An 11,174-nucleotide genomic window follows, 5' to 3' on the forward strand; every position below is an offset into this window, starting at 1 on the left:
TTAATTTTCATAGCAGACTATACGTATTTTATGACGTCATCACTATTGAAGTCGGCATCGGTGTTCTAGCTTCTAGCAGGGACACTCCGTAAATGACTTTAATTAATAATAATAATTAATATATTAATTATGGCTTATAGATGTTTAACCGCGACAAAACGACTTGAAAAACTACTTTTGAAAACGATTCGAAAGCAAGGGTTCTCTAAAGTTGACGTAAGTATGGTTGTTCTGTCTGTCTGTTGTGAAGCCAAGGCTTAAAATAATAATAACAATAATAAACGTCATTAAGTTTTTTTTTAATAATTAACACCATTTAAACTGTCAATGTTAAAGTTTGATTTAGTAACCAATCCATAACACGCATTATAATTATTTAAACGCTAGATTTTAGTATAAATTTACATAAGTCATTACATAAGGGTATCATTAACCTGGCTTATGTAATAAAGCCGATTTTTTTCATATTCGTAGCTCCATCAGAATGTATTGTTCCTTCAGAGCAAAATAGGTTCACCAAGCTTGCAATCTATTCTCGATAAGTGGCAATTGTTTTGCGAAAAACCACCTAAAGGTTTTGGAAAGTTTTATCCAAGCGCAAAAGATGAATCAGACACTAAGACACCTAAAGGTCGTTAGCGATAATCTCTCTGATTGATAGAAATTAATTTAAATTAATTTAATTAACAAGCATACTTAAAACAGACACAACAGGTCCTAAAAATGTACCACCACCTACAAAACCTCCACAGAATCCGTGGCAATTTACATTTAAAACTTCTGGTGGAAAGTAACGAACGCACGCTAAAAAAAATTAAATTAATTAAATTTTTGGTTAATTTAATTAATTGGTCTTTAATTTAAAGGGGAGGTGGTGGTGGAGGTAAAGGTCCGTTTGCTCCAGATGACCAAAACAGGCTCATGTCAATAGCGCTAATCAGCACATTAGGAATAATAGGGATATTAGCGTATAATGAAATGAGATATCGGGAAATTACGTGGAAGGATTTTGTCAGTTCCTATCTTGGAAGGGGAATTGTATGTATTTTGAGTTTAGACTCTGTGAAAAACAAGTTTAATTAATTATAAATTATTATTTAGGTTGATAAATTAGAGGTTGTCAATAAGAAATATGTTCGTGTGAAGTTAATACCTGGAAATCAGATTGATGGAAATGTAGGATTAATTTTTCATCATGAGCTTTCATATTTTACATTGACAATGTTCCTTCTTTTATATATATTTTAATTTAATAGAATGTGTTATGGTTTAATATTGGAAGTGTCGATACTTTTGAAAGAAACTTAGAAAATGTACAATTAGAAATGAATATAGAACCTACAAACTTTGTTCCCGTTGTTTATAAGACTGAAATGGATGGGTAAATTAATTTATTTTAATATTTTTATAGATTGTAATGCAGGGTTCATACAAATCTGGAAAACCTGGAAAAATCAGGGAAATAAATAGTTGACAAAAACCTCAGGGAAATTTAGAATTTTTAGTAAAATTCAGGGAAATCAGGGAAATTTGCGTCAAACAGGGGCCGAGTAATTAAGCAAAATGTTCATACAAACCTGGAAAACCTGGAAAGATCAGGGGAATAAATAGTTGACAAAAACCTCAGGGAAAATTCAGGGAAATTTAGAATTTTTAGTAAAATTCATGGAAATCAGGGAAATTTGTGCCAAACAGGGGCCGGGTAATTAAGCAAAGTGTTCATACAAACCTGGAAAAATCAGGGAAATAAATAGTTGACAAAAACCTCAGGGAAATTTCGAATTTTTAGTAAAATTCAGGGAAATAAGGGAAATTTACGATAAACAGGGGTCGAGTAATTAAGCAAAATGTTCGTGAACATTCCCTCCATAGGATTAACATTACACTATACTTTGGAGGCTCATAACTCTGGTTCTACTAGAGCTACGGGGATGTCCTTTGATTATGTAATAATCCTATTTGCCCCCCCCCCCACTCCTTCGTTAACATTTGCTCCATATACGGGAAAAACCTGGTAAATTCAGGGAAGTATACGGGGAAAAACCTGGAAACCTCTGGGAAATTTGTTTTCCAAAAGTTGTATGAACCCTGTAATGTTACAAAGGTATTAATGTGTTTTTCTAAAATATAGGTCAAGTGTTGTAGGATTATTACCAACTTTACTACTATTTGGGTTCTTATTTTGGACTATGAGAAGGTCAGCTGGACTTATGGGGGGTGGAGGGGCAAGAAGGGGTGGTGGAATATTTGGAATGGGTGAAACCACAGCCAAATTGATTAACCCGGCTGAAATTGGGGTGAAATTTCGTGACGTAGCCGGTTGTGAGGAAGCTAAAGTTGAAATTATGGAATTTGTCAACTTTTTAAAGAATCCCCAACAATACATGGACTTGGGTGCTAAAATTCCTAAAGTAATTAGTAATTACAACCCAAAATCGCCAGTTATGCCGCCAGATTAGTTATAGTTGCTTTTAATTTAGGGTGCAATTTTAACTGGTCCCCCTGGAACTGGTAAAACTTTACTAGCTAAAGCCACCGCTGGTGAAGCCAATGTTCCTTTCATTACTGTCTCTGGCTCGGAGTTCTTAGAAATGTTTGTTGGTGTTGGACCATCGAGGGTTAGAGATATGTTTTCAATGGCTAGGAAAAATGCTCCTTGCATTCTTTTCATTGATGAAATTGACGCTGTTGGACGTAAAAGAGGTGGCAGGAGTTTTGGAGGTCATAGTGAACAAGAAAATACTCTTAATCAACTTTTAGTTGAAATGGATGGTACATACATACGTAAATACGTCTATCTTAGAATACCTTTAATTAAATAATATTTTAAATTAATCTATAGGCTTCAATACAACCACAAATGTAGTAGTTTTAGCCGCAACAAATCGTGTAGATATTTTAGATCAAGCTTTACTTAGACCCGGTAGATTTGATCGTCAAATCTTTGTACCAGCCCCTGATATAAAGGGCAGGTAAATTAAAGCTGTTAAAGGGAGGGTGAAGTAGAAAATCAAGTGATTTTTTTATCGATTCTTCTTCTAATTATAAGACCAGTCTGCATAGTGAAACATTCAGGAAATACCAGCTCCGAATGATTTTAAAATTATTTCAAATTAGGTTCAGATTTTAAGGATTATTTTAAAGAAGGACTTCCGACCAATCGCGTAACGCCCTGCCTTTTTATTAACAAAATTCTCGTGGCACGTTCCGTGTCGAATGAAATTTATCACGAGATTTGATAAAATTAGGCGCGCGACGTGACAATCGTGGCGCGAGACATGGAGCATGCCACGATAATTTTGTTAATAAAAAGGCAGGGCGTTACGCGATTGGTCGGAGGTCCTTCTTTAAAATTATCCTTAAAATCTGAACCTAATTTGAATTTTAATTTTAAAATCATTCGGAGCTGGTATTACTACCTGAATGTCTCACTATGCGCATAGACTGGTCTTATAATTAGTTGAAGAATCGATAAAAAAAAATCACTTGATTTTCCACTTCACCCTCCCTTTAAAACAAAAAATATTATTATTTAAATTTAACCATATGGATTAAATTAACTTAATTTTAATTTCAGAGCATCAATCTTTAAAGTTCATTTAAAACCACTTAAGACCTTGATAGATAAATTAGAATTATCTCGCAAAATGGCTGCGTTAACTCCTGGCTTTACAGGTGCCGATATTGCTAATGTTTGTAACGAAGCTGCACTTATTGCCGCTCGTGATCTGAATGATAGCATAAATCTGAAACACTTTGAGCAAGCGATTGAACGCGTTGTTGCTGGTATGGAAAAGAAAACCAATGTTCTTCAGCCTGAGGAAAAGAAAACTGTCGCTTATCACGAAGCTGGTCACGCTGTAGCTGGATGGTTTTTAGAGCACGCCGATCCTTTATTGAAAGTTTCTATAATTCCAAGAGGAAAGGGTTTAGGTTACGCTCAGTATCTCCCTAAGGAGCAATATCTATATTCCAAAGAACAAGTGAGAAGAACATTTGTTTTTACTTTGAAGTTTTTGATTACCATTTCTCAATATTAATCCAACTTCTTTTGTATTAGTTGTTTGACAGAATGTGTATGACTTTAGGAGGGAGAGTTTCCGAGCAAATTTTCTTTGGAAGGATCACAACCGGAGCTCAAGATGATTTAAAGAAAGTGACTCAAAGTGCCTATGCGCAGGTATTTAATTACAGCTTTTGAGGTCGGGTCTTTCAGGAATTTTTTAGGTATCTGCAAGTATGGGGAAATCGGACCCGACGGTATGGGGAAATCGGACCCACCGGTATGGGGAAATCGGACCCACCGGTATGGGGAAATCGGACCCGACGGTATGGGGAAATCGGACCCGCCGGTATGGGGAAATCGGACACGCCGATATGGGGAAATCGGACCCGCCGGTATGGGGAAATCGGACTCGCCGGTATGGGGAAATCAGACCCGACGGTATGGGGAAATCAGACCCGACGGTATGGGGAAATCAGACCCGACGGTATGGGGAAATCGGACCCGACAGTATCAGTTGCAATTTGTTTATTCCCCCATATCGTTTTCACATGATGATATGGGGGAATCGGACCCGCCAGTGTCGGAAATCAGACCCGCCGGTATCGGAAAATAGGACTTGGCGAGTCCAGTTTTCCACTACTTGCAACCTATAAATTAGGACTCGCACACTTCTAGTATTTAGACCTCAAATTTTGAGTCGGGTCTTTCGGTTTTTCTTTTAATGTTAAAAGTTACTGATTTTCAGGTAGTGCAATTTGGAATGAATGAAAACGTGGGACAATTGTCATTTGATCTGCCTCAACCCGGTGATATGGTTATTGATAAACCTTACAGCGAACACACCGCTCAAATGATTGATACTGAAGTTAGAAAGTTGGTACAAACGGCTTACGATACAACTATGGAATTATTGAAGAAACACAGGGCTGATGTAGAAAAAGTAAGACGAGTTGTTGTTGGTTGTTGTTTTTCCCATCAGTTTAGGCAGAAGTGAGATGAAACCAGAAGTACTGAGCTAACCAAATTCTTCACTTGGCGAAAGTGAATATTCTTGATAACACACCAACGGTTGGCCCTCTAGTGGCGGTTTCAGAATTTCCCCTCCAAAACGTGAGACGCTCGCGGTGGTAGACGGCCGAACTAGATTCAAGCACCCGCGTCCGTGTTCCGCGGCTTAAGGTTGAGGGGAAGAGGGTCGGAAATGTTTTTGGAACTCGACCAATTTTTTTCTCAGTAGTGTAGGCGCGATGGAAGCGGCATAAAATCCTCAAATTTGTTCACTAGTGCCAGCATCTACTACCAATGCTAGAGCTCTTTACTTTTAGTCCCTTATCCTACTTCTGGTTTAGGTAACAAAATTTTAATCTCGTTGAGCAGGTAGCGCAAAGATTACTTCAGAAAGAAAATCTACAAAGAGATGACATGATTGAACTTCTTGGAAAACGTCCTTTTGCTGAGAAATCAACGTACGAAGAGTTTGTGGCTGGAACTGGTTCCTTCGAGGAAGATACTGAACTTCCTAAAGGTCTTCAAGGATGGAATAAAAGCGCCGATGAGAAAGAAAAGGAAAAAGGATCCTCAAATCCGCCACCAGCAACCCAACAAACTTAAGTTACTTCACTTTTATTGTTTTTCAGTTAAATCATGGTAACAAATCAAAATCGCTTCTTTCGCATTTTGTTATTAATTGCAAGACCTTAAAATAGTAATTAATTCGTCAAAATAGTAATTAATTCGTCAAAATAGTAATTAATTCGTCTTCGTAACATTTGAAACAAATAATAGAAGCCATTTTGATTTTTTACATAATAGACTTTAAATTATTTGAATGTTCAAAGAATTAAAATAAAAAATGGTAGAATTTAGTTAAATTGCAATTGCAATTGCATTTTTCGAACATTGTAAATAGTCATTTTGTAATAAAATGTGGAAATATCTATCGCGTTTAATTTTTAATTGTTAAATTAAGAGAACTCTTTACTCGTGTTAGTTATTATTAATCACATCATTTACAAACACGGTTAATTAATTAATAATTATGACTTTCACAATAATTAGACGTTTAATAGCGCTTTTAAAAATTAAAAAGCCTTTTAAATTTTAGATTTTATTCCTGTTCTTCGTCACTGTCAACATCCCCATCATTTGGAACATCGGCTAGTTGGATATTGCTTAGTAAATCCCTCATGGCGTCTAAAAGGGATGTAACACTGCGTCTTATGTCATTAGGTTCTCTAGCTTCCGCACCCGCCGCCTGAGCACCCGCTGCTTCTTCTCTGTTAGCAACCACTGAACCAATGTCCTTAAAATAATACATCTATGTAAGTTGTACTCCTAAAGAACTAAATTTGGACTCGATTTAATTACCAAATTAAAATTTGGTAGAAGAGATCGGAAAAACATGCTAAGGACCCCTTGATCTTCCATAGTTTGCGTTCTTAAAGATAGGAAGTGGGAAAAATTCAATTTAGGAATGTGAAAATGACAGTGGTGTGCGAGTCCCGTTTTTCCCGATTTTGAGCCGAGTCTGAGTCCCACTTTTCCCCCCGGCTTTGAGCCGAGTCCGCGTCCCACTTTTTCCCGGTTTTGAGCAGAGTCCGCGTCCCACTTATTCCCGGTTTTGAGCAGAGTCCGCGTCCCACTTTTTCCCGGTTTTGAGCAGAGTCCGCGTCCCACTTTTCCCGGTTTTGAGCCGAGTCCGCGTCCCACTTATTCTCGGTTTTGAGCCGAGTACGCGCCCCACTTATTCTCGGTTTTGAGCCGAGTCCGCGCCCCACTTATTCTCGGTTTTGAGCCAAGTCCGCGCCCCACTTTTTTCCGGTTTTGAGCCGATTCCGCGCCCCACTTATTCTCGGTTTTGAGCCGAGTCCGCGCCCCACATATTCTCGGTTTTGAGCCGAGTCCGCGCCCCACTTATTCTCGGTTTTGAGCCGAGTCCGCGCCCCACATATTCTCGGTTTTGAGCCGAGTCCGCGCCCCACATATTCTCGGTTTTGAGCCGAGTCCGCGCCCCACATATTCTCGGTTTTGAGCCGAGTCCGCGCCCCACTTATTCTCGGTTTTGAGCCGAGTCCGCGCCCCACTTATTCTCGGTTTTGAGCCGAGTCCGCGTCCCACTTATTCTCGGTTTTGAGCCGAGTCCGCGCCCCACATATTCTCGGTTTTGAGCCAAGTCCGCGCCCCACTTTTTTCCGGTTTTGAGCCTAGTCCGCGTCCCACTTATTCCCGGTTTTGAGCAGAGTCCGCGTCCCACTTATTCCCGGTTTTGAGCAGAGTCCGCGTCCCACTTATTCCCGGTTTTGAGCCTAGTCCGCGCCCCCTTTTTTCCCGGTTTCGAGCCTAGTCCCCCTTTATTTCCCCGAGTACTCGCACACCACTAGAAAAGAATCCTAGATGTGTACCTAGGTGGCCTTGAATATGTGGTTATTGCATCCGCTGGAGGTAAAGGGTCAAACCCAAACATGGGAGTGTCTTGGGGTAGAGTAACAGTCACTTCCTTTATGCCAGATATTACAATATGTCGCATAATATTAATTGGCGTTTTAGGATATCGAACTTTCCTCCTAGAAATTAAACAGCCTTAAGCAAAAAATTTAAAATTGGGACTCGGGGCGTGGGGATAACTCCCATACTTTTCTTCACATTCAGCAACATAGGGATCCTTGGCATCAACCCTTTTGAGCACTTGACGGACATTACTTTCGAGCCACGTTAAAACCTCTTTAGGTTTCCATAATTGATGGCAACGGGCTATGTAAAGAGTTATCAATTGCTCCAAAGACTCTGATTGGCTAGCTGAAGCTTTAAACCCAAAGAAAGCGTGGGATGCTACTTGACTGTCTGGTTGGACACCGCATTTGTTTAAAAGTGGAATTAAAAATCCGGGAAACATGATAAGGGACCTTTGAAGCTAAAAATGTCATGGGGTTAAGTTAGTTTAAGTCTCATTTAGGCTTGGGTATTTTAAAAACCACCATTTTATCAGCGTTATCGTGACTTTTGGAATCCGTTTGTGCCTGTAGAAAATAAGCCATAGGCACGGAGAAGGCGAAGTTGGGAAGCTGAGACAAATTTCTCTCACTATCCCATTCTTGATACATTCTAATTAAGAATTCGTATTGCTCCGATCTTATGGCGTAAAAATCAATTAGCAATGAGACGCATAAAGGATCTCCTTCTGGTTCAAGACTAAATATATCAAAATTATGGTTAAATTATTTAATTTATTAAGAAGTTCTCGAGATCTCTTCACTTCTAAATACCCAAGAATAACTTTGCAAAATTCTAAAGCAGTACGGTTACAACCACGTTGTCCAACAAAGTTTAAGTGCTTGAAAAGAGCTAAAAAGAATGTCCTAAAATAAGAAAACAATCAATTTATACATGATAACTGATTATTATTAATTTAATTTAATTTAATTTATTTTAATCCCAACCTATTTTCGGCTTTTCTATAATCTAGCCTACAGTTTCCCTGAGTAACATTGAATAGAGGATGGAAACAGCTTTCAAAGCAATACAAAGTTCGCTCTGAAATAGTAAAGCAACGTTATTTTAATATTAACTTTAGCTAATGGGGAAAATTATGAATGGAAAACCTATTAATTCCGCAGCCATTTGAAGATCATCCCCCATTTTACATATTTCGCTCAACTGGAGCAAGGCATCCACGTGATATGGGTATGTGTTAAGCAATTCCTACAAGGAAATTAGTACCATTTGCACTAATTCTTTTTAACAGGTACTTAATTAGTTAACTACTAATTACCACTATGTTATCAGGGTTATAACTTTCAACAGCTTCTAGAAATTGAAACTGAACTTGTTGATAATGCTTGTTATGTTCAAAGCTAAAATAATGGATGTCTCCCTTTGTTTCTATTAAATTCATGGAAATTCCTGGATTGCCTATATGAGGCCAATTACGTGGAGTAAATAACATTGATGGTCTACTGTGACCACGTCCTCTGCTTTTTCGTTTGCTAAAATTGGGATACAATCTTATCTTTTCATTCAAAGATTTTGGCCTATTTTTTGGGAGATTGCAGATCAGCCTTACACTTGCTCAGGAGGAATAACTTTAGCTCCAAAAATTCTCCTCATTTCATTATCAGGGTTTAAATTTCTATGTTCAACGCTAAGGATGCTTTTTTCAGGAGCTTGGTTCTTGGAACTCCAAGTACGACTAGATGAAGGGGGTAAGGATGTTGAATGCTCGGGTTCTCCTAGCATTTTATTAACTTCTCTTATGCTGGCATCAATTTCATCTTCCTGATGATAAAATTAACTCGTTAGTGTTTTGTTTATGATGCAAATTTGGTTGGAAGGTTCGATGGTTAAGGATTGTCATGTTAGAGAAAGAAAGGGGAGTTAGTAAAAGTGACATTTACATCACTAACACCATCATCAAGATTATCTTCGATGCTACGTTGATTTCTGAGTTTCTTTTTCTTCTTCTTTTTCTTCCGTTTTAAACTGTCAGTGCTATGAGTAGAGTCTTGTTTTTCCAACTTATTTCTCTCGGCAGTTGGAGCTTGACTATGTTGTTGTAGATGTTCTAAAGTAACAGCTGTTGTCAAGGAAGGTGGGTCTAATTCTCTGTCATCGTCTTCTTTGGCTTCGGTATCGGAAAATGAATGCTCAACATTGTTTAGCTATAATTTATTTCCAATATGGTTAGTTGATTATTAATTAAGAATAACGAGAAGATGCGTTAATTGCGTATACCAGTTCAAATCTATTCATAATTTTTTTCTTGGTCCCTCCACTGGAAGGTGCAGCTTGGGAAGTGCTGCAGTCATCAGATTCGCTGAGGCCATCAACACCGAGTGTTGAAGCTAAATCCTTCTCTCCTTGCAATTTTTTCAATACACGATTTGACATGACGGAGTATTTTAAATTTTAATTGATGCTACAAGAATGAATAATAGATAAAAATATAATGAGAACTATTAGGCGAGTGTAACCAAGAAATAAAATTGCCTAACAACAAATATCATAAACATTTTATTAAGGTAATTATGATTATCAATATTGTCAAATGACATTACCAATACCAAATGAAATTAAAGCCTTGGTTATAGAAACTTTATCGAGGAATTCATTAAATTATTGAGTAAATTTAAAAACACACTAAATAGTCGTTCAAAATTACGTTCATAGTGATAACAAATTGGTCAAGTAAAAGTAATTAAGAGAAACTTAATTCTTTTTTGAAGACGTGACAAATAAAGATTATTTTTCCAATTATTACAGATGAACTTTGACATTTAGGTCAGATGGCGCCACATGCCACTCTCAATAGTTTATCCCACCATTAACTGACAGCGTGTACAAATCATATGTACGGTATGTTCTATCTTATTATAGTTTGAGATAGGAGGTAGACTCCGTTAGCCTAGCTTTGCACATGTTAACTTTTCAAGCTGGGATAGTCTTCTAGCAAACTTCTTTTGTTCTGTGTTCTCCCGCCATTTTTTTCCGGTGGAAGGTTTGTGAGTTTTTAGTGTTTTAAACGACTTAAAACGATAATTATTCTAATTTCGTTGAATGATTAAAGTAAATCAATTTAATGGCACACCTAAGTGTTGATAAAGACGCCTTTTATCGGCGGATGAAAAGGATTTACACGGCATGGAAGGTATGAAATTATTTTCGTTCGACCAAGGCCTAAACGAAAACAAGCATTATCAAATTAATAAGCCTTTGCTTGACAATTATTGATTTAAATTATTCTTTTATTTAACTGTTCGTCCACGTTTTAACCCTAAAATATGAACCACGTTGATACGAGATTTAATTTTATCGATATAGAACGCTGACGAGAATAGCAATGGGTTGAGTAAAATGGATGCTTTGATATGTGCGGTAGGAACTGACGATGATGTTGTATACAGCAAGTCAACTGCCCTACAGGTTAGTTAGTGGATCTTTCCTATTTACGAGGCCGCCTTCGATAGTGGGATTTTTTTTAGTAGGATAGTAGTAAAAATAGTAGTATTTTTCCTAGATCAAAAAGCTAGACCGATGACGGAGAAAATACTATGAACAGCTCTATTTGAATACTCATTAGGCATATTTCAGAAGCAACGTTTTCGTATGATTTTACTGTTTTAACAGTTTTTGATTATTTAACCTAATGTTCTCATCGAAATTTCCCAAAAGAAAT

At 37.6% G+C, this 11,174-nt stretch overlaps 3 protein-coding genes across 7 annotated transcripts in view; 2 read left to right on the forward strand and 1 right to left on the reverse strand.

Moving 5' to 3' along the window:
- Nucleotides 1-27: 27 nt before the first annotated feature.
- Afg3l2 (AFG3 like matrix AAA peptidase subunit 2) lies at nt 28-5,943 on the forward strand. Its single transcript, XM_089848909.1, has 13 exons — nt 28-216; nt 475-631; nt 706-790; nt 867-1,038; nt 1,102-1,176; nt 1,257-1,381; nt 2,132-2,411; nt 2,481-2,772; nt 2,843-2,972; nt 3,578-3,983; nt 4,061-4,180; nt 4,752-4,946; nt 5,384-5,943. Exons 1-13 carry the CDS (start codon nt 130-132, stop codon nt 5,615-5,617), a joined length of 2,358 nt encoding a protein of 785 aa, XP_089705035.1. The 5' UTR covers nt 28-129; the 3' UTR covers nt 5,618-5,943.
- On the reverse strand, nt 5,614-10,271 carry Nulp1 (Nuclear localized protein 1). Of its 4 annotated transcripts, none has more exons than XM_089848912.1 (13): nt 10,063-10,271; nt 9,734-9,917; nt 9,397-9,660; nt 9,066-9,277; nt 8,775-8,988; nt 8,605-8,704; nt 8,443-8,536; nt 8,269-8,361; nt 7,981-8,194; nt 7,639-7,916; nt 7,408-7,569; nt 6,374-6,443; nt 5,614-6,308 (listed from the first exon to the last, which is right to left on the reverse strand). In XM_089848912.1, the coding sequence occupies exons 2-13, from the start codon at nt 9,887-9,889 to the stop codon at nt 6,114-6,116; spliced, it is 2,052 nt and encodes a 683-aa protein (XP_089705038.1). In that variant the 5' UTR covers nt 9,890-9,917; nt 10,063-10,271; the 3' UTR covers nt 5,614-6,113. The 4 variants fall into 4 exon arrangements, with proteins under 4 accessions (XP_089705038.1, XP_089705039.1, XP_089705036.1 ...); XM_089848913.1 differs by having other exon boundaries at nt 9,406-9,660; nt 10,057-10,271; XM_089848910.1 differs by having other exon boundaries at nt 10,057-10,271.
- A 183-nt stretch (nt 10,272-10,454) lies between these two features.
- The window catches only part of dre4 (SPT16 homolog, facilitates chromatin remodeling subunit dre4), a 13,345-nt gene continuing 12,625 nt past the window's right edge, over nt 10,455-11,174 (forward strand). The window contains exons 1-2 of one of the 2 annotated variants that reach the window (XM_089848903.1): nt 10,455-10,646; nt 10,820-10,921. In XM_089848903.1, the coding sequence (XP_089705029.1) occupies nt 10,578-10,646; nt 10,820-10,921 (171 nt within the window). In that variant the 5' untranslated portion in view covers nt 10,455-10,577. The remainder of the gene's footprint in view (nt 10,647-10,819; nt 10,922-11,174) is intronic. The other variant, XM_089848904.1, reaches the window with a different exon arrangement.

Source organism: Phalangium opilio, unplaced genomic scaffold (genome assembly GCF_054372755.1).
Source record: "Phalangium opilio isolate 3A_F unplaced genomic scaffold, DU_Popi_V2 ptg000082l_1, whole genome shotgun sequence".
NCBI classification, from domain to species: Eukaryota; Metazoa; Arthropoda; class Arachnida; order Opiliones; family Phalangiidae; genus Phalangium; species Phalangium opilio.

What these genes read in the sequence shown, in the direction of transcription:
- Afg3l2 (XM_089848909.1), top strand. Translation starts at nt 130, where the DNA reads ATGGCTTATAGATGTTTAACCGCGACAAAACGACTTGAAAAACTACTT. An exon ending in AGACACTAAGACACCTAAAG is followed by an intron (nt 632 to 705) that starts GTCGTTAGCGAT and finishes TACTTAAAACAG; the next exon opens with ACACAACAGGTCCTAAAAAT. An exon ending in CTCAAAGTGCCTATGCGCAG is followed by an intron (nt 4,181 to 4,751) that starts GTATTTAATTAC and finishes ACTGATTTTCAG; the next exon opens with GTAGTGCAATTTGGAATGAA.
- Nulp1 (XM_089848912.1), bottom strand. Translation starts at nt 9,889, where the DNA reads ATGTCAAATCGTGTATTGAAAAAATTGCAAGGAGAGAAGGATTTAGCT. An exon ending in TATAGAAAAGCCGAAAATAG is followed by an intron (nt 8,362 to 8,442) that starts GTTGGGATTAAA and finishes TTCTTATTTTAG; the next exon opens with GACATTCTTTTTAGCTCTTT. An exon ending in GTTGCTGAATGTGAAGAAAA is followed by an intron (nt 7,570 to 7,638) that starts GTATGGGAGTTA and finishes TTTAATTTCTAG; the next exon opens with GAGGAAAGTTCGATATCCTA.